A 22,647-nucleotide genomic window follows, 5' to 3' on the forward strand; every position below is an offset into this window, starting at 1 on the left:
CCTTTCCGACAGCAGTCCTCGCTTGACGGCCAGGAAGCCGGAAGCCGCCGCTGCCGCCGCCGTCTCCTCCCTGTCCCCGCCCGCCGGGTGCTGTCGGAGGTTGACAGGTCGAGGCGGGGAGGCGGCGGCGGCGGCAGAGTCCGGCGCCCAAGGCGGAGACCCCATGGGGAACGTAACGAGTCACAGTAGTGAAGACGAAGCGGCAGCCACCGGGGGCGAAGGCTGGGGTCCGCATCAGGACTGGGCCGCTGACTCGGGGACGACCCCCGGCCAGGGCCTCCCGGCCCCGGCGCTACCGCCCGCCGCAGCGCTGCTGGAACCCGCCAGGCTGCGAGAGGCTGCGGCTGCGTTGCGGCCCACACCACCCTGCGAGTCCCTGGTGTCGAGGCACCACGGCGCACTGTTGCGCTGGCTGGAAGAGCGGCTGGGCCGCGGCGAAGAGTCCGTCACCCTGGAGCAGTTCCGGGAGCTGCTGGAGGCTCGCGGCGCCGGCTGCTCGGGCGAACAGTTCGAGGAGGTCAGGGCCGGCTGGTGTCTGCGGGGGCGGGTCAGGGCGGTGGCCCCCAAGGGCGTGAAGAGATGGACGATTGCTTTGGAGAGGCCAGGCAGGAACCCGTAAGGTCTGCAGGTTCTTAGGATGGGAGCTTGGGGTTGCTGGACCCATGTGGGGCGCTTCCAGCCTGTTCAGTCTGGGAGTTTGCTACGTCTCTTTCTAACCTTTATTACAGCGTGGGAAAGCCCAGACTAGGCCGTCCTTTCTCTGAGGAGCTGGACAACCCCAAGTATATCTCTTCATGTTGCTGTAGTGCAGACATTTGTGCAGCTGGCTGACGCTGGATCAACTGCTCTCTGGAACTTCCTTATCGGGCTCCCGAGTAGTTTAAGAGAGAGGAAATGTAAGGATCAAGGGAGTGGCAGTGAAAACCATTGTGTTTTATGGGCCTGTGCAGGTTTTTGCAGAGCACCTTCCAAATCCATTGTGGGAGCCTAATGTGGAAGGACAATAACATATACTGGAAAGACTTACATTCTAAAAGTCATTCTCATCACGCAAAAACTAGCTTTTTCAAAATTCACATTTGTTTTTAGATCTTTAAAGAACCACATATTAGACTCATTTAAACCCTCATAGGACCTAAAACTGTTAGCAAATACCAGATTTCTTGTAAATATTTCTGGTTATTCAGTTGGTGCATAATCACCATAATCTCTACTAAGTCATTAACAGCAAATTGATTTGACAATAAAGTATTTTCTTTGGAAGGAATCTTAGGAATTATGTGTACTGAACACTTCTTTTAGAGTTAAGAAGACTGATCCAGGACACCCAGTGAATCAGTCTTTGGTAAAACTGAGACTGTTACCCAAATCTCTTGATTTTTCTTTTAGATATCCCACTACTTCCTTCCTGGGATCCTATTTCTTTAACTCCACGATGTTATGACAAAAAGGTGCTTAATTTGTGAAACTGAGTAAGCCATGTAGAATCTTCAGTATCAGTGAAGGGCAAGCACATGAAGCAATAGACCAGCAGGTACTTGTAATGCTACTAAAAGGTTTTGTTCACTTTACAGCTGGAGGCTTTTAAAATATTTTGAGAATGTTTTCCTGTATGTGGCCAGAATTCAAATAATGTAGTTTGTATGTTTTTTATGGTTTTCTTTAAAAAATACGATTATGGCATCCTGGCCCTTAAAAATATGGGTCATTTTAGTGAAAGGTCTCCATTTTTTTAGATTCCAGGAGTACACATAATACTTTCACTCTAGTACCTACATGTGTTGTGAAAATACGAAGTGGTACTAGAAAGAGTCATGGAGAGCCATGTAGAATTTTTCAGAGAGTTGACACATTTCAGATTTGTCCAAAGGCAAATGGAGAGAAACAGTGTTTACATTGTGAAAGTGTCTGACAGGAATAGAACTTTAGGTGGAGTTTATCGGAGATCCTTAATATAAGGCCAAGAGATCCTCAAGGTGTGGTCCAGAAATCACTCATGAGCTGTGGCATTATTCATTTGCTCACTGAGCAAATATTCACTGGGCATATACTGAGTGCCAGTCACTTGGATGACAGTAGACAAAGCAGATACTTGCTTTTAAAGAGTATGTAGTATAGTGGAAGAGACAGATATTAACCCAGTAGTTATAGGTGTGGTGAGTGTTATCCAAGGAAAAGTATAAAGAATAAATAGTAAGTGTGTTTAATAGCTAGAGACTCAAGCAAGACCTACCTGAGAAAGTAACATTTCAGCCCAGATTTGAAGGGTGAAGGCAGACAAGGAGCAGGAGGTTCTAACAGTGTTTCAGGCAGAGGAAATTGTATCCACAAAAGTCCAAAGTCCTGAAAATGGGTAATCTGGAAGTATAGTATATTAGGGTTAGACAACACTGTTTCAAGGGACAGAAAATCCAGTGTATCAGTGGTTTAAACAAAAAATACTTATGAAAAAGTCCAGGTAGGCAGCCCCAGGTTGATAGGCAGTTTCACAATCATCAGGGACCTGGCTTCTTCCGTCTTATTCATCATCCTTCACAGGCACCTTCCACTCAGTGATAATTGACGACTCCTGCTGTCACTTGTCACATTCCAACAAGCAGGAAAAGGAAAAGGGAAGGAGAAGGCACGTCCCTTCTCTAGGGGCATAGCTTCCATCCCATTGGCCCAAATTTAGACACATGACCACACTTAGCTGCAAGGGAGCCTGAGAAAGATCCTTATTTCCTGGCCATATATTCAGCTAAAAATCAGAATTTAATTACAGAAGAGGATAGCAAATATTGGGTTACATTTAGCAGTCTTTGACTCACATGGCTAGATCAGAGAATGCTGTGAGTGAGGCCAATGTTTAAAAACCTCATTGTGATAAACTTGCAGTGGTTGCTCTGTCTGTAAGTAAGGGGTAATTGTATTAGGACTATACAAAGAAAATAAGTATTAACCATGGATTTGATTCTGTGCTTTAAAAATAAGTCTGTCCTTAGACTTAAATAAGTACATCTGTGTATATTTACACAGTTCTATATCTAAGCTTCTGAAAATGTATTGTGATAGTTTCATACAAGTTTAAGGGTTTTTGTGAAATAATAATAAAATGTCTATGGTTGCAGCTAAAATGATAGGTTATTTCCCTTCATTCATTTTTATAAGAGCTAGACTGATAGAGCACATTATCACTGGTGTATGTGATTTATAATGCTAAGAGTTTCCAAGTATTACGTGTTTGTTCTTTGCCTCCTACTTTGCATTGCCACCCATATCCACCCAGCTGTCTTGTTTTTGCATTCCTGTGACCTTAGTTGCTTGAGGAGGTGTTTTAAAGAAGTTCTTAGAGTTGGTCCATGGACCAAAGTCTGAAACATTATCATTTTATAGTACAACACACCTTTTCTCATAGTAGGTGTGGTCCAGGGAGGACTCCAGTTTGCTGACTGGGAACAAATTTGATTTACTCCTATGTAGAAGAGAAATAGAGTCAAAACTAAGTTTTTATTTGACATCAGCAATTAGAGATTAGATATTTATGCTCTTAATATGGTACGCTTCTAGAAAATCATGTAGACTCTAGGGTAGAAAAAAGTGCTGAGCACAGGATGATAGCAGATGACTTTCAGGTGAGATTTAATATGAGTAGGTCTTATTAATTTGCCATTTTAGCTTTGGTGCGTACTTTATGAAATTCATGGGATTGTAAGCTCTGAGGGAAGGGCTGTTTTGATTCTATTCATCATTTTAGCACAGTCTGGATCGTTGCCAGCGCTCACTGTTTCCCCTTAGTGCCCTCAGTGTGATTTAGCAGATTGAACAGGGTGCAGTCCTCACATTCCAACCTTGTATTTCATATTCAGTCTGTAACCTTTTAATAATAAGATATTTCTTGACATTAGTGGGAACAGTTAAATATAGTTTTAGTGAAAACTTTCAAAGGTTCTTAGTCACTATTGGGTTTACAGAAAATTTGGAGAAAAGCCCAAATGCTCACGTTGGTATTATTATGTCAAAAGTATTAATCAACTAATTTAAAATGGCTTTGAGCCCAAGAACTGTGCAAATAGAAATATGCAGATGTAATTTTCTGCCCTTTTAAGACATAGAGTGTGAGAGATGTGTATGTGCACCATAAAGTCACAGCAGACTACAAGCATTGCTTACCCTCAGCTCCTAGCTGTTACTCCCCACTGCCTTGAGGGACCAAGTGCATATTCCCCTGAATGGGTTGTAGCCCACAGGCCAGCCTATCTCACACTCTTACCTCATCTACCTCTGCCCCCTTGCACGAGCCCTGTGCTGGCCTTGACCTGTGTGTGGCCCTTGCTTCTCTCAGTTCTTTAAGATTCCCCACCATGGCACCATCACCTGGTCAGCCCTAAGCTTTCCTGTGATTCAGATGGTTTCTCTATAATGGTGTTTTAAGCTGTACACCTGAGGCTCCTGTTTTCTGTTCTGTATAGGTCATTTGGCACTTAGAGCGGACTGTCTAGCCTTGTTCTGCAGGTAGGCTGTGAGGCCCCTCAGCCACCTGCCTGCACCATTACTGCACGCAGGATGCCTGTGGAAAGTGGTGGCGGTTGAGAGTGATGAGGCAGTGCAGAAGAGAAAGATCCTGGGGGAATTGGAGGTTATTTTGAACTTGTGTGCTTTGCTGTGGGGGAGAGGATAGTATTTGCTTCTTTGGAGAAATTCCTGATCCCGGAGAGCTAGGGAGGAAAAACCACAGCTCCATTTAGCCTTTCTGTGATTTCCAAAATACCACTTTGTCATGATACTGCCTTGCTTTAGAAACTTCAGTGGCTTCCCATTTTCTTCAGAATCGTATCCTAATGCTGGATTAACATTTAGGTCCTTATACCTTTCACCCCTGTTTCCCAGCACTCTTGAGCCAGCTAGGACATTTACCATTCCTCATATATATGGGGATTTTGTCCTTTGCTCCCCTTATCCCTGCCATTAGGCCTTTGCTCTGTCCTAAGCCCTCTCCACTTTCTAGGACCACAGAGAAGCACTTGACAGTAGCGTGGAGTTTGAGAAAGGCTCCACCAAACCAAGGCTTGAGAGCCTGGGAGAATTTGCCCGGCAGAGGAAGAAAGGAATATTCCAGTTGAAAAGCACAGCATGTGCAAATATATTGAGGTGAGAAGACAGCTTGACAAATTTTGGGAATGATATTCTTTTGGCACCTGGCCTAGAGTCCTAGCTGGCTGGGACCTTGGTAATTATTATATGAAACCTCCCCTCTTCCTTTCCCCATAAAGGTATCCCTTCCATAGAATCCTGGACAGATGTGCAGTTAGCCTGTTAATGGTATCAGTGAGTTGGCTGCTTTATGAGTCTGCCCCTTCTTTAGACTGTTCATCTTTAGACTGAGCTTGAGAATTTGGCCTTGGGCCAACCTGTTTGTGGGCAAATTCTGGATCCCCCATTCTCAAGCCAGGTGACCTTTATCACCTTACGTGACTCGGTCTTAGTTGCCTTACTTGTAAAATGAGCATAATAATAGTATCTACCTTATATAATTGGTGTGAGGATTAAATGAGTTAGTTCACCACCTAGAACAGTGCCTGGCACATGCTAAATGCTCAATAAATGTTGTAATTGGTGGCGGTATTTTTCCCTATTGTTGTAGTTCAGCTCCAGGATCGTTTACTCCAGCGTCTGTGTGACAGCCCTTCAAATAGTTTATTTAGAAAAGGAATGTGAGATAAGCTTACAGATGAGTAAACTGAGGCCTGAAATGGCTAGGTGACCCGCCCAGTCGACCAGTGGCAGAACTGGGATCAGATCCAGATTTTTTTTACTTCTGATGGAGTGTGTTTCTCTCAAGTTGAACCAGTGTGCAGCCTTCTTATTTAAACCAATGTGTTGCATTCTTCTGGTCTAAGCCCTGAATTCTGGTCTGTGATGATTTGGGTATCCATTTTCATGTGTGCAATGTGGTCTTAATCCCAGTAGTGGTTATGGAGGTTACACAGAAATGGATGAGGGGTCGGTCATGGTGGCTCATGCCTGTAATCCTAGTACTCTGGGAGGCCGAGGTGGGAGGATCGCTTGAGCCCGGGAGTTTGAGACCAGCCTGAGCAAGAGCGAGACCCTGTCTCTTCTAAAAATAGAAAAAATTAGCCAGGCATGGTGGTGCATACCTGTAATCCCAGCTACTCAGAAGGCTGAAGCAGGAGAATCACTTGACCCCAGGAGTTTGAGGTTGCAGTGAGCTATGATGACATCACTGCACTTTAGCCAGGGTGACAGAGCAAGACTCTGTCTCAAAAAAAAAAAAAAAAAAGGATGAAAGTTTGAGCCCTGCCTCATGCTGCCCTCAGGCCAAGGCAGATGGATGGAAATCTGCAGTCAGCCAGCCTCCTTTTCTGTCTCTTGTCTGCACGGTAGATCAATACAGCTTTCTGACTAGGTTGTAATAACATTTCTTTGCGGTTTTCTAGGCACTGTCTTGTTCGTGATCCTTTGGATCCTTACAACAAGCTATAGGGAAGGAAGGTTGAGCAAGGTGAGGAATTAAGATGTAGGGAGGCCAAGAGTCTTGTCCAGGTCTCACAGAGAGTTAGTGGTAAATCTGGCACCATACTCTAATCCAGGTTTCCTCTCTTAGTCTGGCACTGTTATACTTTTTCTCTCCCACATGGTGCCTAACATAGTCCCTGCACTTGGGGGCTGCCTGAATAGTTATGTGGATGACAGGGCTTATAGTAGGAGGGTGTTACAGGAAGAGGCCTGAATCAGGGGAGGAAGTAGAAAGGTATGGCAGATGAGGTTGCCATCTGCATGGAGATGGGTGTTGCCTTCATGGAAATAGGGGGTATTGCTCTGTTTTTAGAGAGGCAAAGGGAGACTTACTCTACTTTGCACTATTAGACTGTACCTAGAGTTTCCTTGAGTTTTGGGCCCCACATTCCAAGGCCACTATGCCTTTACTAGGTTGGAAATCTATTTAGTGAGTCTTAACCTGCTTTTTTTAAAAAAAATTTTTTAAGAGATCTTGCTTTCCTCAAGAAAGCAACTCTTTTTTATTTAGAAAGACTAACCACTTCCATTTGTCAGTATTTTCAGCTTTAAGGAAAACAGTTTAAAAAACATCAAAGTGTACACTCAATAGTAACTGCTATTCATCAGTTCTGAACAGGCAGAAAATGTAGACTTTCCTTTTACAGAAAATTTAACGTGCAGGTTAAAAAATGAAACATAATAGAATGGGATAGAAAATATCAGAGTACATTGTATCTGATGAGAGAAAGTATTGCATTGTTTCATGAAACTTTTATATCAATTATATGTGTACTGAGTCATGCTGCAAAATGTATTTCTTATAGTGGAGCAGCCAATAAAACTTGAGAAGCACTGCTCTCAGGTTTATTGGCAAACTGGAGGGTCCCAGTGTGGACAGTCAGGATGGGAAGGAGACTAAGACCATACCAAATGGAGAACTGGTTGAAGGAATGGAGGAGGGTTTGGGGGAAACTCAGAGGCCCTGATCACTGTTATCAATGATCTGCAGACTGTCCTGGGGCAGAGGGAGCAGATGTGTCCTGAGTGGCTCTTTTCCATTCATCATAGGGAAGAGAGTTATTGCTGTCAGAACTGTTCAGAGGAGATGAGCTTCCCATCACTGAGGTGTGCAACGGAAGGTGGCTGACCACTTGCAGAGACACTGCAGAGGGGTTTGGGCAGCACAGAGGCACATATTGGAAGAGATTTGTAGGTCCACTCCAATATGAGAGCTTATATAGATCTGGGATGATCAGTCTCCCTCTGTCGTTAATATTCTCCAGTGACCTCATGGTGCCCTTACTGTACTGTCTGAGCTCCTCAGCCTGGTCTGCCAGGCTCTGTCTGTTCTGACCTCTGTCCATCTCTTCATCACCCACCCCTGCTTCCTTTCCAGTCATACCAGGCAGGTTATAGTTCTCACAATCTGCCACACACTGTTCCTACACTCTGTCTCCTCTACCTGGGATGGCCTCCCCCTCTCTGTATGCTTTCATCTTTCTCATTGCCCATTAAAGCTCAGCTGAAGGGTTGTTTCTCTGGGCCATTTTCCCTGTATGTCCCTCCCGCTCCTAGACGTCTGGTCTCTGGACTGTCTGTTGGCTCGTGGCCTAATGGTTGATAGTGTGGGGTCCAGAATCAGACCAGGATTCATATCCAGGCTCCACCACTTGCCAGTACTAGGCCTGTGGCTTTGTACAAAATACTTAACCTCTCTGTTCTTCACTAGTAAAAAGGCAATACCTACCATTACGGTTGTTGTGGAAAATATGAGTTGATCTGTGTGAATTGCTTAGAACTCTGGTGCTCAATAAATATTAGCTATTATAGTAATTTATGCTGTTACTTCTATTATTATAATTATCACACCTATTACATTGCTGCTGTTGGTTTACAGGTCTGTCTTCTAGGCTGCGAGGTTTTTGGAGGGCAAGATGAACATATGCCCTGTTTATCTTTATATCCACAGAGCTGAGCACAGGGTCACGTGTCTACATAATGGCCGCTTATCAGTTAGTGTTGAATAAGCGCATGAATGAACTGGCTGCTGTGAAGTCCTGTGAAACAAGCTAGATGGAAAGTGTTAGACCGTTAAGCCTGAACATTTCTTTAAGGACAATTTCTGAGTGTTAGGAAATTACACATTTATTTGGTAAAACTGTTAGCATAGCTGTTGTGATTTTTTTTTTCCTTAGCCAAAATGTGGTGTTCTTTTTTCTCTTTTTGAAAATTCCTTTTATCATATTCATTGACTACTGACAGATCAACAGAATCTGTTAAAAATAACAAAAATGTCACTATTTTTAGTGCCTTTCTTAAATAGATTTTTTATTAACAACACATGGCAGGAGTGGGGTGGGAAGTTGGAGACCACATAGCAATTGGAGGTGCAGGTAGTGCTTCAAGTGTGGAAGCTTTGGTGGAAGCAGGACTGAGTGCTGCCTGGAGATTTAGAGAGAATGAGTCTTACTTCTAGGGTTGATGTGAGTTAACCTAGGCAGAAGGTGCTGAGAGCAAGTTTTATAGGTGAAGGAAAGTGATGGAGGTAAGAGAAGTTTTGATGACTGGGTCTCCAGACTGCAAAGAACCCCAGGGGTTATCTGGCCAAAGGAAGGAGAATGGAGTTGTGGTAAAGAACATGAACTCTGGAGCCTTGGATTCAAATACTGTGTGACCCTGGGCAAGTTACCTGACCTCCCTGTACAACAATAAAATGGGGAAGTTAATAGTAAGTACTATTACTGTTATGAGGAATAAGTGATATTATACAAATAAAATGCTTTGCATAGTACCTGGAATTTATCAGTGCTCAAATATTAATTCAGAGTTTCCCAGTCCATATGTCATTCCCAACTGAATGGATTATAGCTGTGCGAATCCCCTCAGAGCTTGAGTCATACAAATATTATTATTTTCTCAGTATGCTAAATGTGATAAAGTTGGGAAGTAGCTACCATCTGGTACGGTGATATTCACACCGTGAGACCTCAGGGCAGATAGAGACTGTGCTCTGTGCCACCTCCCTCCTCATCCATTGTCTCCACCTTTTATATTTGGGTTGAACTTAAGGTTCCCCTTTATTATAAATTCCCTTTTATTACAAAATTTAAAAATTCCCCTTTATTATAACAATAGCAACATTTATAGATTACAGAAGATTAAAAATGAATATAAGCAAAAATAAGAAAATACAAAACATCATATTACCACTATTAACATCTTAATATTTATTTCAGGTCTTTTTTATGCATATACTTATATATTCTTTAAACCAACATGGGAAATGCACATATGCTTTTTCTTCAAACTAACATGAGATCATTTTCTAATATTCTTCTATAATCTACTGTTTTCAGTTAGTGATCTTCACCTTTCCATGTCAATACATTTCTGTTTAATCTGATACCTAGGCCATATTCAGATTTACTCAGTTGTCCCAGAAATCTTTTATGGTTGGTATGTTAGTCTGTTTATACTGTTATAAAGGAATACCTGAGTCTGGGTAATTGATAAAAGAGGTAATTTGTAAAGAGTAAAGGTTCTGCAGGCTGTACAATAAGCATGGTGCCAGCATCTGCTTCTGGTGAGGGCTTCAGGCTGCTCCCACTCATGGTAGAAAGGGAAGGGGGAAAAGGGGAGCTGGTGTGTGCAGAGATCAACTGGCAAGAGAGGCAGCGAGAGAGAGGGAAGGGAGGTGCCAGGCTCCTTTTATTTAATACTAACCAGCTCTCATGGGAACTAATAGAGTGAGAACTCACTGATTACCCCAAGGACTGCACCAAGTCATTCATGAGGGATCATCCCCATGACCCAAACACCTCCCATTAGGCCCCACCTCCAACATTGAGAATTAAATTTCAACATGAAGTTTGAGGGACAAACACCTAAACTATAGCCGTTCTTTTTTTTTTTTTTTTTTTTTTTTTTGAGACAGAGTCTCGCTCTGTTGCCCAGGCTAGAGTGCTGTGGCATCAGCCTAGCTCACAGCAACCTCAAACTCTTGGGCTAAACCGATCCTCCTGCCTCAGTCTCCCGAGTAGCTGGGACTACAGGTGTGCGCCACTCTGCCCAGCTAGTTTTTCTCTTTTTAGTAGAGAAGGAAGGGGTCTTGGTCTTGCTCAGACTGGTCTTGAACTCCTGAGCTCAAAGCCATCCTCCTGTCTTGGCTTCCCAGAATGCCAGGATTACAGGTGTGAGTCACCACACCTGGCCTGTAGCAGTTCATATGTCCATATGTTTTACCTCTTTATCAATTACCTAGACTCAGGTATTCCTTTATAACAATATAAACACACTAACATACCAACCATCAAAGATTTCTGGGATAACAATAAATCTGAATATGGCCTGGGTATCAGATTAAACAGAAATGTATTGACATGGAAAGGTGAAGATCATTAACTGGAAACAGTAGATTTGTACATATGTCCAGTGTGTGTAGCATTTGATTTCGAGGGGAGGAAGTATTACACTACTCTAAACAAATTTTTAAGCTATTCATCCAATCCATCCCATGCTTGAAGAGTATACTCTAAAAATTTTGGTATTTATTTTTATCAGTTATACGTGTACACACTATAGAGTCCATGAGACTTGAACAAAGTACAGTGGTCCACTACATTCCTACCTCAGTGTCTCACTCCCTGAGAACAATTACTTTTCAAGTCTTTAGCTGGTTCTTGGGTATTTACCTCTATATCACCAAATAATATGTTTATATTACTCTTTTGTGATTTTTCAGTTTTAGGCTCTATCAGTTTTCTTCCCACCATAAAAAATGAGACTTTAGTTGTCTTTCACCTTCCCATCCTTGCCCATACCACATATCTCCTGTCCTCCCGCTAGAATTAGCAATTTTGTTTAGATCAGCCTTTGTAAATTCTTTACATAGCTGAGCAGTGTAGAATCCCATGATTACTTTTACTTTCTCATACATCTTTTTATTTTCTCTGGAGTTAACAATTGAACTGGTACTTTTATTTTCCTCAAAGCCTTCTGATTTGCTTTAATCTGGACTTGTTATTCTCTAGGTCTGCTGTGCAGGTGTCACCTTAGAATCTCTGTCTTCCTGGGGATTCACTTTCACTCTTGCTTGGATCCCATTCTTCCGCTTTCTTAGCATGTTCCTTCATTCTGGTGGCCACATCCTCTAGTAGCCTTCTGAAAAAGGGAGGATTAAGTTTTATAGTTTATTTTTTGAGAACCTTGAGTATGTAAGAATGTCTTTGTTCTGTTCTCTGAGTTGATGGACTTCTGGGTTAGAAAAGAGTCCCCCGCCCCCTAACCCCAGCATGTTGGAGACACTGCTCCCATTTCCTTCTGGCTTCCAGTGTGACTGCTGAGTGAGTCCCATTCTGATTCTTGACCTTTTACATGGAAATATTCCTTCTCCCTGGAAGTAGGAACTTCTCTTTCCCCCCCAGTATTACGAAATTTTCATTATGATGCACTTTTATCCATTGTGTGGGAGATTCAGCTCCTTCAGTCTCAAAACTTATGTCCTTCAGTTTGGGGAAATTATCTTGAATCATAACAATTGTGATTTCCTCCTTTACATTATCTGTGTTTCTTTGTTCTAGAACTCATGTCATTTGGATGTTGGACCTCCTAGACTGGTCTCCTGATTTTCTTTCTCTTTTGTCTCCCAGTTTCCATCATTTTGTCTTTTTGCCCTACTTTCTAGGCACTTAAGGCAACTTTATGTTTCAGCCTTTCTATTGAGATTTTCATTTTGTTGTGATATTTTACTTTTCAAGAGATTTTTAAAAATTTTCTCAATATCTTGTTTTTAGTAATAGTATCCTGTTCTTTCATGGTTACAATATCTTTTTTTATATATTAGATAACGGTGGTGGTGGTTGCACAACTCTGAATATACTAAGACCCATGGAATTGTACACTTAAAAGGGTGAATTTTATGGTATGTGAATTATATACCTCAGTAAAACTGGTATTAAAAATATCTTTTAAGCCAGACACTTTGGCTTATGTCTGTAATTCTAGCACTTTGGGAAGCTGAGGCACAAGGATCACATGAGGCTAGGAGTTTGAGACTGGCCTGAGCAACATGGTGAGACCCCCATCTTTCCAAAAAAATAGAAAAATTGGCCTGGCATGGTGGCACATGCCTGCAGTCCCAGCTACTTGGGAGGCTGAAGCAGGAGGATCGCTTGAACCCAGGAGTTTGAGATTGCATTGAGCTATGATGATACTACTGCATTGTAGCCTGGGCAACAGAGCAAGACCCTGTCTCAAAAAGATAGAAAGACTTCCCTCAAATGTCTAGTAGTCCTGGGCTGTCTGTTCTCTCATTGAAGAATGGGGGACTAAAAAGCTGGTGGCTCTATATGTCTGGCTTGTTGACGTTGAGATGAATTGGCTGGGCCTTTTCATTGGGAGATGCATCCCCGGTGTCAGTGTCTATAAGTGTAATCCCTTGGGCTGTCAGGTTCCCAGAGAAGACTCTTCACTCACCTGCATAGCAGGGTATGAGACTGGCTGCCAGCATTCTAGGAGCCCTGGGGAAAGTTGAGCGTTAAATATTTAGCAAGGAAGCATAAATCCCCCCATTTTCAGTGTGGTCTTCATACTTTCAGCTGTGGCTGGTATTTCCTAGACCACAGACTCTCCATCCTGCTCTGTCTAGAGAATCAACCCCCAGGCTTTTGCCAAGACTGGGGAGGAGAGTATGAATTTTTTTAATGGAAAATTTTAAACATAATAAGAGGTAAGAGTAGAATGAGCTCCCATGTACCTATTAGCCAGTTTCAACAATTACCAATGCAAGGCCAATTTTATATGATCTAAATCCCACCTACTTTCTTATTCCCCAATTCAAATTATTTTGAAGCAAATCTTGACATCGTATCATTTCATCCATAAATATTTTATTATGTATATCTGTAAAAAAGAATATTTTTTTTTTGAGATAGGGTCTTCCTCTGTTGCCCAGGCTAGAGTGCAGTCGTGTGATCCTAGCTCACTGCAGCCTCCAACTCCTGGGCTTAAGCAATCTTCTTTCTTCAGCTTCCGAAGTAGCTGGGATTACAGGTGCATGCCAGTACGCCTGGCTAATTTTTCTATTTTTAATAGAGACAGGGTCTCGCTTTTGCTCAGACCGGTCTCAAACTCCTGGGCTCAAGCGATCCTCCTGCCTCGGCCTCCCAAGGTGCTAGGATTACAGGAGTGAGACACCACGCCCAAGCGTGAGACACCACATCTTTAAAAAACACGTGCAATACTGATGTCACCCTTTTCCCCTCAAAAACAAAACAAGAAACCCAGTGACTCCTCAAGATCAGCATTTATCCAGTCAGTTCTAAATGCTTTTTAAAACAGACTTTTCACCAATTACTTCCCCTTTCAGCAGTATCTGTGGCTGCCAACTCCCAAGTCTTTTGGAGCCCTGCAGTATAAAGCAGCTTGCCTCTCAGCTTTGTCCACTCCCAGCTTAGTTTCAATTAGCAATAATCACACCTCGGATAAACCTCATTGGCTACGATATTGCCAATGCGCAAAGCTACACTCCCAGCTTAGGATTTCACTTTCTTGGGTTAACCAACTCAGTACTACTTGTCCATCTGCTTCCCAGCTTCCAAAATTTTATAGTTGTTGCATAATCCTATATTCTCTTTGTCCTTGTTTTTAAAAAAACATACAACAAACAAACAAATCCCTTTATAATACTGTCTTAGTAGGATTTGGGGAGGGAACAGAGGTAAATGCATGTGTTCAGTATGACCTCTTTGAACACTCCTGATGGCTGGTTGTCTGGCTGTTGCTCTGAAGCCTTGAGGGATATGGTAGGCATTCCCTTCCCAGAGCCTCCTAGCCCGTCTTTATACTCCACTGACAATAGACAAATCCATCTTTTTGATGAGCGTTTCTCTCTAATTTCTACCTAATGACCTTAATTTTAACTGCTGCTTCCCTCCTTCTCATTACAGCCTGTCAGATATTTAAAGAGAAGGACTCTGTTACTGCCAGTCCTCTTTTCTCTGCACTGAAGATCCCATGGCCCTTCAGCTGTCCCCCTCCATCATCGTCCTCTCCTTTCATCTCTTCTGTTCACTTCCTTTTGGTGTGTAGCTTCAAAACTAAACTCAGCTTTCGTGATTGAGTCTGGTCAGAGAAGAACAAGATATCTCCTCTCCTTTTGAACATTATACCTTAATTAGTGTAGTCTTTGATCCTGTTAACTTTTTGGAAGTCTTGTCAGGTTGAACAGAGGCAAAAGAATGCTGCGATGTTTCTCATACTGCTGCTAAGCTCTCTGTCCCTCATATTGCATTTATGCCTATGGTTTTTGGATCCATGTACAGAAGTTTGCATTTGTTCCTATTAAACACTGCATTGTTCAGAAGTCTGTGATGGAAATAGGCATATTTGAGCCAGTCATGAAACCTCACTGGGATAGTTCCATATTTCATGGAGGAGAGAAATAAGGAAAAGACGCAGTAGTCTTAGGGAAAAGAGAGAATTACTTGGAAAGGAGGCTAGGAGACTCCTGAAGTATTTCCTGGTGAGGGAGGTCTCTGAGTGAGTGTCTCAGCAGGAGGATGGAAGCCATTGATGAGGGAGGGATTGCAATCTGGGAGCAGGGGCAGCTGGGGTCAGGGACACCTGAGGTTGCAGATTAGAAAGGAGAAGGGAAACTGTTTGCCCTGCTAATGTGCTTTCACTGTATTGGGCTTTGTTCAAATGTTACTTAACCCTTGCAACAGCCTGTGAGCTCAGCAGTATTTGCTCCGTCTTTCAGCTCAAGAAGCTGAGGCTTATGGAGGTAAAGAAACTTATGTGAGATCACACAGCTGATTAGTGACAGCAGGGTTCAAACCAAATTCCATGCTGTACCAGGCTCCCCAGATGGCCCAACATGGGCAAGGGGCAAGTTAGATTATGGTTAAAGATTAGTGAAAACAAAGCTGTGAGGCAGATAAACCAAATTAGCTCTGTGTCCAAAGAGTGTTTAAAAGAAAAAGCCCAGCTACACCTGAGGTGCTACTCTGAGCCAGTTTTTTTCTAATTCTTGCTTTGTATTTTGGCACTTCGCACCCAGTTTAAAAATTTGCAGTGGTGGCTTTCTTCTGAAATTATTTGGAAGGAGGAGGGATTACTGTCTTGGAAGAGAGATGAGATGATAAAAGTGTTTATACATTTGTACTTGTATATATACATCCTATAAAGCACAATACGTTATTATCCTGAATTTATTTACTCTTTGAATGATATGTGTGAACTCTTCTCTCTGCAACCAAAAAGAAAAAGAAAAGAAAAATCACTGGTCTTAAGAATTGTTAAAAAAAAAAAAAAAATTTGGAACAGCCCTGATTTCCTCTCATCTCTTATCTTGTAGGCCTTTGCCCAGTTTGATGCGGAGGGTGATGGTACAGTCGATGCTGAGAACATGTTGGAGGCCCTCAAGAATTCCAGTGGAGCTAATCTTCAGGGGGAGCTGAGCCACATCATCAGACAACTACAAGCCTGTTCTCTGGTTCCAGGTAAGGCTCTCATCTGTGTGCCATGCGCTCAACAGTGCTCTCTTAGAAACAAAATGAACTTTGCTGTACTAGAGATTGAAATTAAGTAAGCTTCCTGGTACCATGAAGTAAACTCCCCCAACAGTATTCATTAGATACATAGTCGGAATTAGCATTCAGTGTAATCATCTCTTTCATTCCCTAATACAGTAATGGCTGAGCAGTTCTACTGTTTTTATGAACCTTTGTTATGAGGCTACCTTTGTTAGTGGATCTATTTATTTATTTATTTACTTAGTTAGTTAGACAGATAGACAGACAGACAGAGTCTCGCTCTGATGCCCAGGCTGGGGTGCCATGGCATTAGCCTAGCTCACAGCAACCTCAAACTACTGGGCTCAAGCAATCCTCCTGCCTCAGCCTCCCAAGTAGCTGAGACTACAGACATGCATCACCATGCCTGGCTAATTTTTTCTATTTTTAGTTGCCCAGCTACTTTTTTCTATTTTTAGTAGAGACAGGGTCTCACTTTTGCTGAGGCTGGTCTCGAACCCCTGATCTCAAATGATCCTCCCTCCTTGGCCTCCCAGAGTGCTAGGATTACAAGCGTGAGCCACTGCCAGTGGATCTCTTTAATTTGCTCTGTTAAGAAGCCTTCCATGACCGTATTGTATGTTATCTTAGCATCCTGTGGTTTCTTTTGTACAACATATTACCATTGTAATTGATTAACTGATTACTCAATTACTTGTTAAAGTCTGTCTTGACTCCTCTACTATGAGCTCCATGAGGGCAGGGACATTCTTATTTTTGCTGTGCCCTTACATTTGGCATCTTTTTTTTTGGCACATGGTAAGCACTTTTTTTTTTTAAGAAAGCTATTACAGTAGTGCTTCCTTATCTGTGGGGAATATGTTCTAAGACCTCCAGTGGATGCCTGCAACCACAGATAATATTGAACCAAAAATACACTGTTTTTTATGCATCTATAGCTATCATAAAGTTTAATGTATAGATTAGGCACAGTAAGAGATTAATGATAACTGATAATAAAATAGAACAATTATAACAGCATGCTATAATAAAAGTTGTGTGAATGTGGTGTCTCTCTCTAAATATCTTGTACTGTACTCATCTATTTTTAGACCACAGTTGACCTCGGGTAACTGAGATTGTGGATAAGGGAGGACTGCTATACTTTGAAGTCTAAGTAGGAATAAAGATAGCTTAAAATTAAGCAATGTTTCTTCTATATTGTACATATGAAAAAACTTGGCCTAAGTTTTTGTATGATTTCCTTCAGGAGCTCAGACTTATGTAAAGACAGAATCATAATAAAATTATACTTTTTTTTTCCAATGAGAATTGTGTTTGAAAGGGAAAAAACTCACATCATCTTTTTAGTCTCAGTTCATATTACCTAAGAACTTCCCCTGCTTTGTGCACTTGTCATAGTACTTAGAGTTGCTAGGGCAGCAACAGAGGCAAAATAGTTTTGATAGACACATATATGTATACCTGATTGCTCCCGATTACTGCTGAGTGCTGTGTTGAACTAGGGAAGGATGATTTCTGTATCTTAATGAAGAATGTGTATTTCTATTCTTCCTCAAGTTGTCTTTAATTAAATAATTTTTATACAGCATTATAGGTAGCATGTATATGTTAACTTTTTCCTAGTCTCTTGGCAATCAAAATTATACTTTGGATTGTGTTTACCTAATTTATATCTTAGCATTTATGTATTGCCCCTGCCTTTGCATTATCAGCATGTGAATGGCATCGGGAGCTTTATTTGGACACATCAAAGAGATTTTGGGGGAGAAAAGGAAAGGGGTGGATAACCAGAGAATCCATCCACAGATAATACTTAGTGTACTTTTATGCTGGGCAGCTGTGGTGAGAGGGGAGATTAGGTTGAGAAAAAGCCAGAGTCCAAATCCCAAGGCACTTACATAGCAGGCTCATGACTTAGGACTTTCTGTTCAAAATTTGTCATCAACACCCAATTTAAAAGAATTCTATTATCAGTCTTAGGATGAACCTTTGTAAGCTGAGGTCATCTCAGTGGTGGAATTTCATAGTTTCCTAGTCTCTCTTTCTAACTTCCTACCATACTAAAACTAGTTCCTTTTGTATCTACTTGTGCTTAAGAGTTTAAAAGAGAGATGGCACCTTTACTGAATTCATTAAACTGAATTCATTTACCTAATGTTAAATGAATTTACCGAATGTTTCAGACTATGAAAACACTTTTCTCATTACAAGAACCAGTCTATTTTTTGACATGGGTTCTAAGCAGAGCAAATCAGTGCAGCAGTGTCATAAATATGCGGCTTGATTATTACTGTGGAGCCTGCTAAGAAAAAACTGTGAAAGGAGGGGGAAGGGATTGCATAGACTTTTTTTTTTTTTTTCACCCTCACCCCGCGCGCCCCCTACCATCCCACCCCATGCATAGACTTTTGAGTCTTTGGAAATTAGATGTCTCCAGAGTTTGGGTAGAGGGTGTGGCTAAAATGGACTGCCTTGAGTGCAGAATTTCTTCTCAGCCTCATGTTTTATCTTAAAAATCAGTGCAGAGTTTCATTCTGTTCTAATGTATCTATTTGTTTTACTATTAAAAACAACTTCCTCTAGGGACTTCTGGAGTCTTGATGTGGGTGCTGCTTATACAAGTGTGTTCAGTTTGTGAAAATTCATTGAGCAATACAATTATAATATATGTACTTTTTGTTATGTATGTCATGATTCATTAGGTAGTTTTTAATTTTTTTACTTTTAATTTTTAATTACGGGTACATAATACTTGTATATCTTTATAGGGTACATGTGATATTTTGGTAGAAGCATACAATGTGAATTAATCAAATCGTGATAATTGGAGTATCCATCACCTCAGGCATTTAACACTTCTTTGTGTTAGGGACATTCAAATTCTACTCTTTTAGTTATTTTAAAGTATACCCTAACTTATTGTTGACTACAGTCACTTTGTTGTGCTATGAAATATTATTCACTTCAACTAACTACATTTTTGCATCCATTAACCATCCCTACTTTATCCCCACATTGTGTTACCCTTCCTAGACTCTGGTAACTGTCATTCTATTCTCTGTCTCCATGAGATCAATTATTTTCAATATTTAGCTCCCACATATGAGTGATAACATGCAAGATTGGTCTTTCTGTGCTTGGCTTATTTCACTTAACCTAATGTTCTCCAGTTCCATCCTTGTTGTAAATGGCAGGATTGCATTCTTTTTTTGTGACTATGTAATATTCCATTATGTATATATACCATAATTTCTTTATCTATTCATCTTTTGATGGACACTTAGGTCGATTCCATGTCTTGGCTATTGTGAATAGTGTTGCAGTAAAGGTGGGAGAGCAGATGTCTTCTCAATACACTGAATTCCCATCCTTGGATATATACCCAGCGGTGGAATTGCTGGGTCATATGGTAGTTCTATTTTCAGTTTTCTGAGGAACCTCCATACTGTTTTCCATAGGAGTTGCACTAATTTACATTCCCAAACAACAGTGTACAAAGCTTCCCCTTTCTTCACATCCTCGCCAGCATTCATTATTGCCTGTCTTTTTGATAAAAGCCATTTTAATTGGGGTGAGATGATATCTCATTGTAGTTTTGATTTGCATTTCTCTGATAACTGATGATGTTGAACATTTTTTCATATGTCTGTTGACCATTTGTATGTCTTTTTCTGAGAAATATCTATTCAGATGTTTTGCCCATTTTTTAATCAGATTTGATTTTTTTCCTATCGAGTTGTTGGAGATTTTTATATATTCTAGTTATGAATCCCTTGTCAGATGAGTAGCTTGCAAATATTTTCTACCATTCTGTGGGTTTTCTCTTCACTTTGTTGATTGTTCCCTTTGTTGTGCAGAAGCTTTTTAGTTTGACATGATCCCATTTGTCCAATTTTGCTTTGGTTGCCTGTGCTTTGGGGGTGTTACTGAAGAAGTTCTTGCCCAGATCAATGTCCTGAAGCATTTCCACAATGTTTTCTTTTAGTAGTTTCATAGTTTCAGGTCTTAGATTTAAGTCTTTAATCCATTTTTATTTTATTTTTGTATATGGTGAGAGATAAGGGTCAGGTTTCATTCTTCTGCATGTGGTTATCCAGTTTTCCCAGCACCATTTGTTGAAGAGAGTGTCCTTTCCCCCACTGTACGTTCTTGTCACCTTTGTTAAAGATAAGTTCACATAAGTTCACTATAGATGTATGGATTTATTTCTGGGTTCTCTGTTCTGTTCCATTGGTCTATGTGTCTGTTTTTATGGCAGCACCATGCTGTTTTGATTACTACAGCTCTGTAGTATAATTTGAAGTCAGGTAATGTGATTCCTCCAGCTTTATTCTTTTTCTTTAGGATGACTTTGACTATTCTAGGTCTTTTGTGATTCCATATAAATTTTAGGATTATTTTTTCTGTTTCTGTGAACAATGTTACTGGTATTTTGATGGGGATTGCGTTGAATCTGTAGATTGCTTTGGGTAGCATGGACATTTTAATAATATTGATTCTTCCAATCCAAAAGATGGAATATCTTTCCATTTTTTTGTGTCCTCTTCAACTTCTTTTATCAATGTCTTATAGTTTTCATTATAGTGATCTTTCACTTCTTTGGTTAAGTTTATTCCTAGATATTTTATTTTATTTGTGGCTATTGTAAATGGGATTACTTTCTTGGTTTCTTTTTCTGTTATTTACTGTTGGCATATAGAAATGCTGCTAATTTTTATTTGTTGATTTTGTATCCTGCAACTTTACTGAATTTGTTTATCAGTTCTAATAGTTTTTTGGTGGAGTCTTTAGGTTTCTCTAGATATAAGATATCATCTGCAAATAACATAATTTGACTTCTTCCTTTCCAATTTGGATGCCCTTATTTCCTTCTCTTGTCTGATTGCTCTAGCTAGAACTTCCAGTATTGAGTTGAACGATAGTGGTGAGAGCGGGCATCCTTGTCATGTTCTAGATCTTAGAGGAAAGGCTTTCAGTTTTTCCCCATTCAATATGATACTAGCTGTGGGTCTGTCTCATGGCTTTTATCATGTTGAGGTAAGTCTTTCTATACCCAGTTTGTTGAGAGTTTTTTAATCATGAGGGGATATTGAATTTTATTGAATGCTTTTTCAGCATCAATTGAAATGATCATATGGTTTTTGTCCTTCATTCTGTTGATATGATGTATCACATTGATTGATATGCATGTTGAACCATCCTTGCATCCCTGGGATGAATCCCAGTTGATCATGATAAATAATCTTTTTAATGTGTTGTTGAAATCGGTTTGCTAGTATCATTAGGTAGTTTTTTTACTAAATCTCCCCAAATCTCCAAATCTGAGCTCTAGGAAAAACTATCATGTTTATCCTCTCTTCACTTAACCATAGCACTTCTGGGTTGTGGGCATCTTGGTTCAAGGCATATTAATATAGGCTATGAGGAACCGTGAAAGGATTTTAAACAGGGGTAGACGTGGTTAGTTCTGTGTTTTGGTAAGATTACCTGGGTCAATGCTATGTGGGAGCCACTTAGGACATCTGGATAGGTGTACGAGCAGGAGATGTTGTGACCAGAGCCTGGGTGGTAGCCAGAGGGATGGGCAGGTGGGGCGGAGTCCAGAGGAGTCAGCCCGGGGAGAGAGAACTGGAAGGGCGGAAGGAGCACTTGGGGGAAGTGTGGGGAAGAGTTCCCAATCCTATCCCTTTTTTGTTGACATCTTAGTGTATCACCTGAGCCTCATTTTCTTCAGTTGTCAAACAAGGATACCCGTACCTTCTGTGTATAACCCCCTCATCTTATTGTGAGGACCAAATGAGATGATGTATGTGGAAGCACCTTATAAATTGGAAAATGCTGTTGGAAATTGTGGTAATGGGAGGGGTTGTCTTGTCATTATCATTGTCTTATGTAGCTTAATGTAAAATTAGTTATGCTTTTACTATCTAATGCAATAAACTTTATTCCTAGCCTATATTCTATATGTAAGACTTCTTTAAAAACTTATAATTAGTTATTTAAGTGCTTATTAGTTTCTGAAGTTTGCATTGAAACAAATAATCATTATTCTAAGTCTTCTAAACTTCTGTTCAACTGAAGTGAAATAAATTCTTAGACTGAGATTGCTACTGGTTCATTTCTTTAAACTTATTTAGATTTTTAAGTGATTAAAGCTGAAAATGTCAATCAAGATTGTTAATGGCTGCTTTTAATTCAGCCAATTTGGATAGGCCACCAGGCAGAGGATGTGGAAACTATTGTGGCTACCCTAAAAGACCAACAATGGATTTTGTCTATTTAGGTTTTATAGACATATTTTCAGAGTCGAAGGAGGGCCTCGGTGTTCACGCGTCAATGATACTGCGCTTCCTGCATCGCAATCGGATCTCTAGCACGGTGATACCCTACCCGATGTTGGAGCACTGCAATAACATGTGCACCATGAGGTCTTCTGTTCTGAAGGAGTCTCTGGATCAACTAGTACAAAAAGAAAAAGGTGTGTGTTTGAGGGGTTCTTCTGAAAATACCCTGTCATCATTTCTTCTAAATGTAGTGTTTATTAATAGAATGAGCCAATCCTTTTCCTTGCCTTTATTTCTGACAATATAGTAACCAGTTTGTAGCTTAAGAA

The 22,647-nt window shown here is 40.9% G+C and overlaps 1 protein-coding gene and 1 pseudogene across 4 annotated transcripts in view; one reads left to right on the forward strand and one right to left on the reverse strand.

Moving 5' to 3' along the window:
* Window positions 1–47: 47 nt before the first annotated feature.
* The window catches only part of ZZEF1 (zinc finger ZZ-type and EF-hand domain containing 1), a 117,195-nt gene continuing 94,595 nt past the window's right edge, over window positions 48–22,647 (forward strand). For 2 of the 4 annotated variants that reach the window (XM_045526050.1, XM_045526051.1), the window contains exons 1-3: window positions 48–517; window positions 15,854–15,998; window positions 22,318–22,512. In XM_045526050.1, coding sequence (XP_045382006.1) covers window positions 164–517; window positions 15,854–15,998; window positions 22,318–22,512 — 694 coding nt within the window. In that variant the 5' untranslated portion in view covers window positions 48–163. The remainder of the gene's footprint in view (window positions 518–15,853; window positions 15,999–22,317; window positions 22,513–22,647) is intronic. The other 2 variants (XM_045526052.1, XM_045526053.1) reach the window with 1 other exon arrangement.
* On the reverse strand, window positions 13,830–14,019 carry LOC123621307 (annotated as a pseudogene).

This window comes from Lemur catta, chromosome 15 (assembly GCF_020740605.2).
Source record: "Lemur catta isolate mLemCat1 chromosome 15, mLemCat1.pri, whole genome shotgun sequence".
Lineage (NCBI taxonomy): Eukaryota > Metazoa > Chordata > Mammalia > Primates > Lemuridae > Lemur > Lemur catta.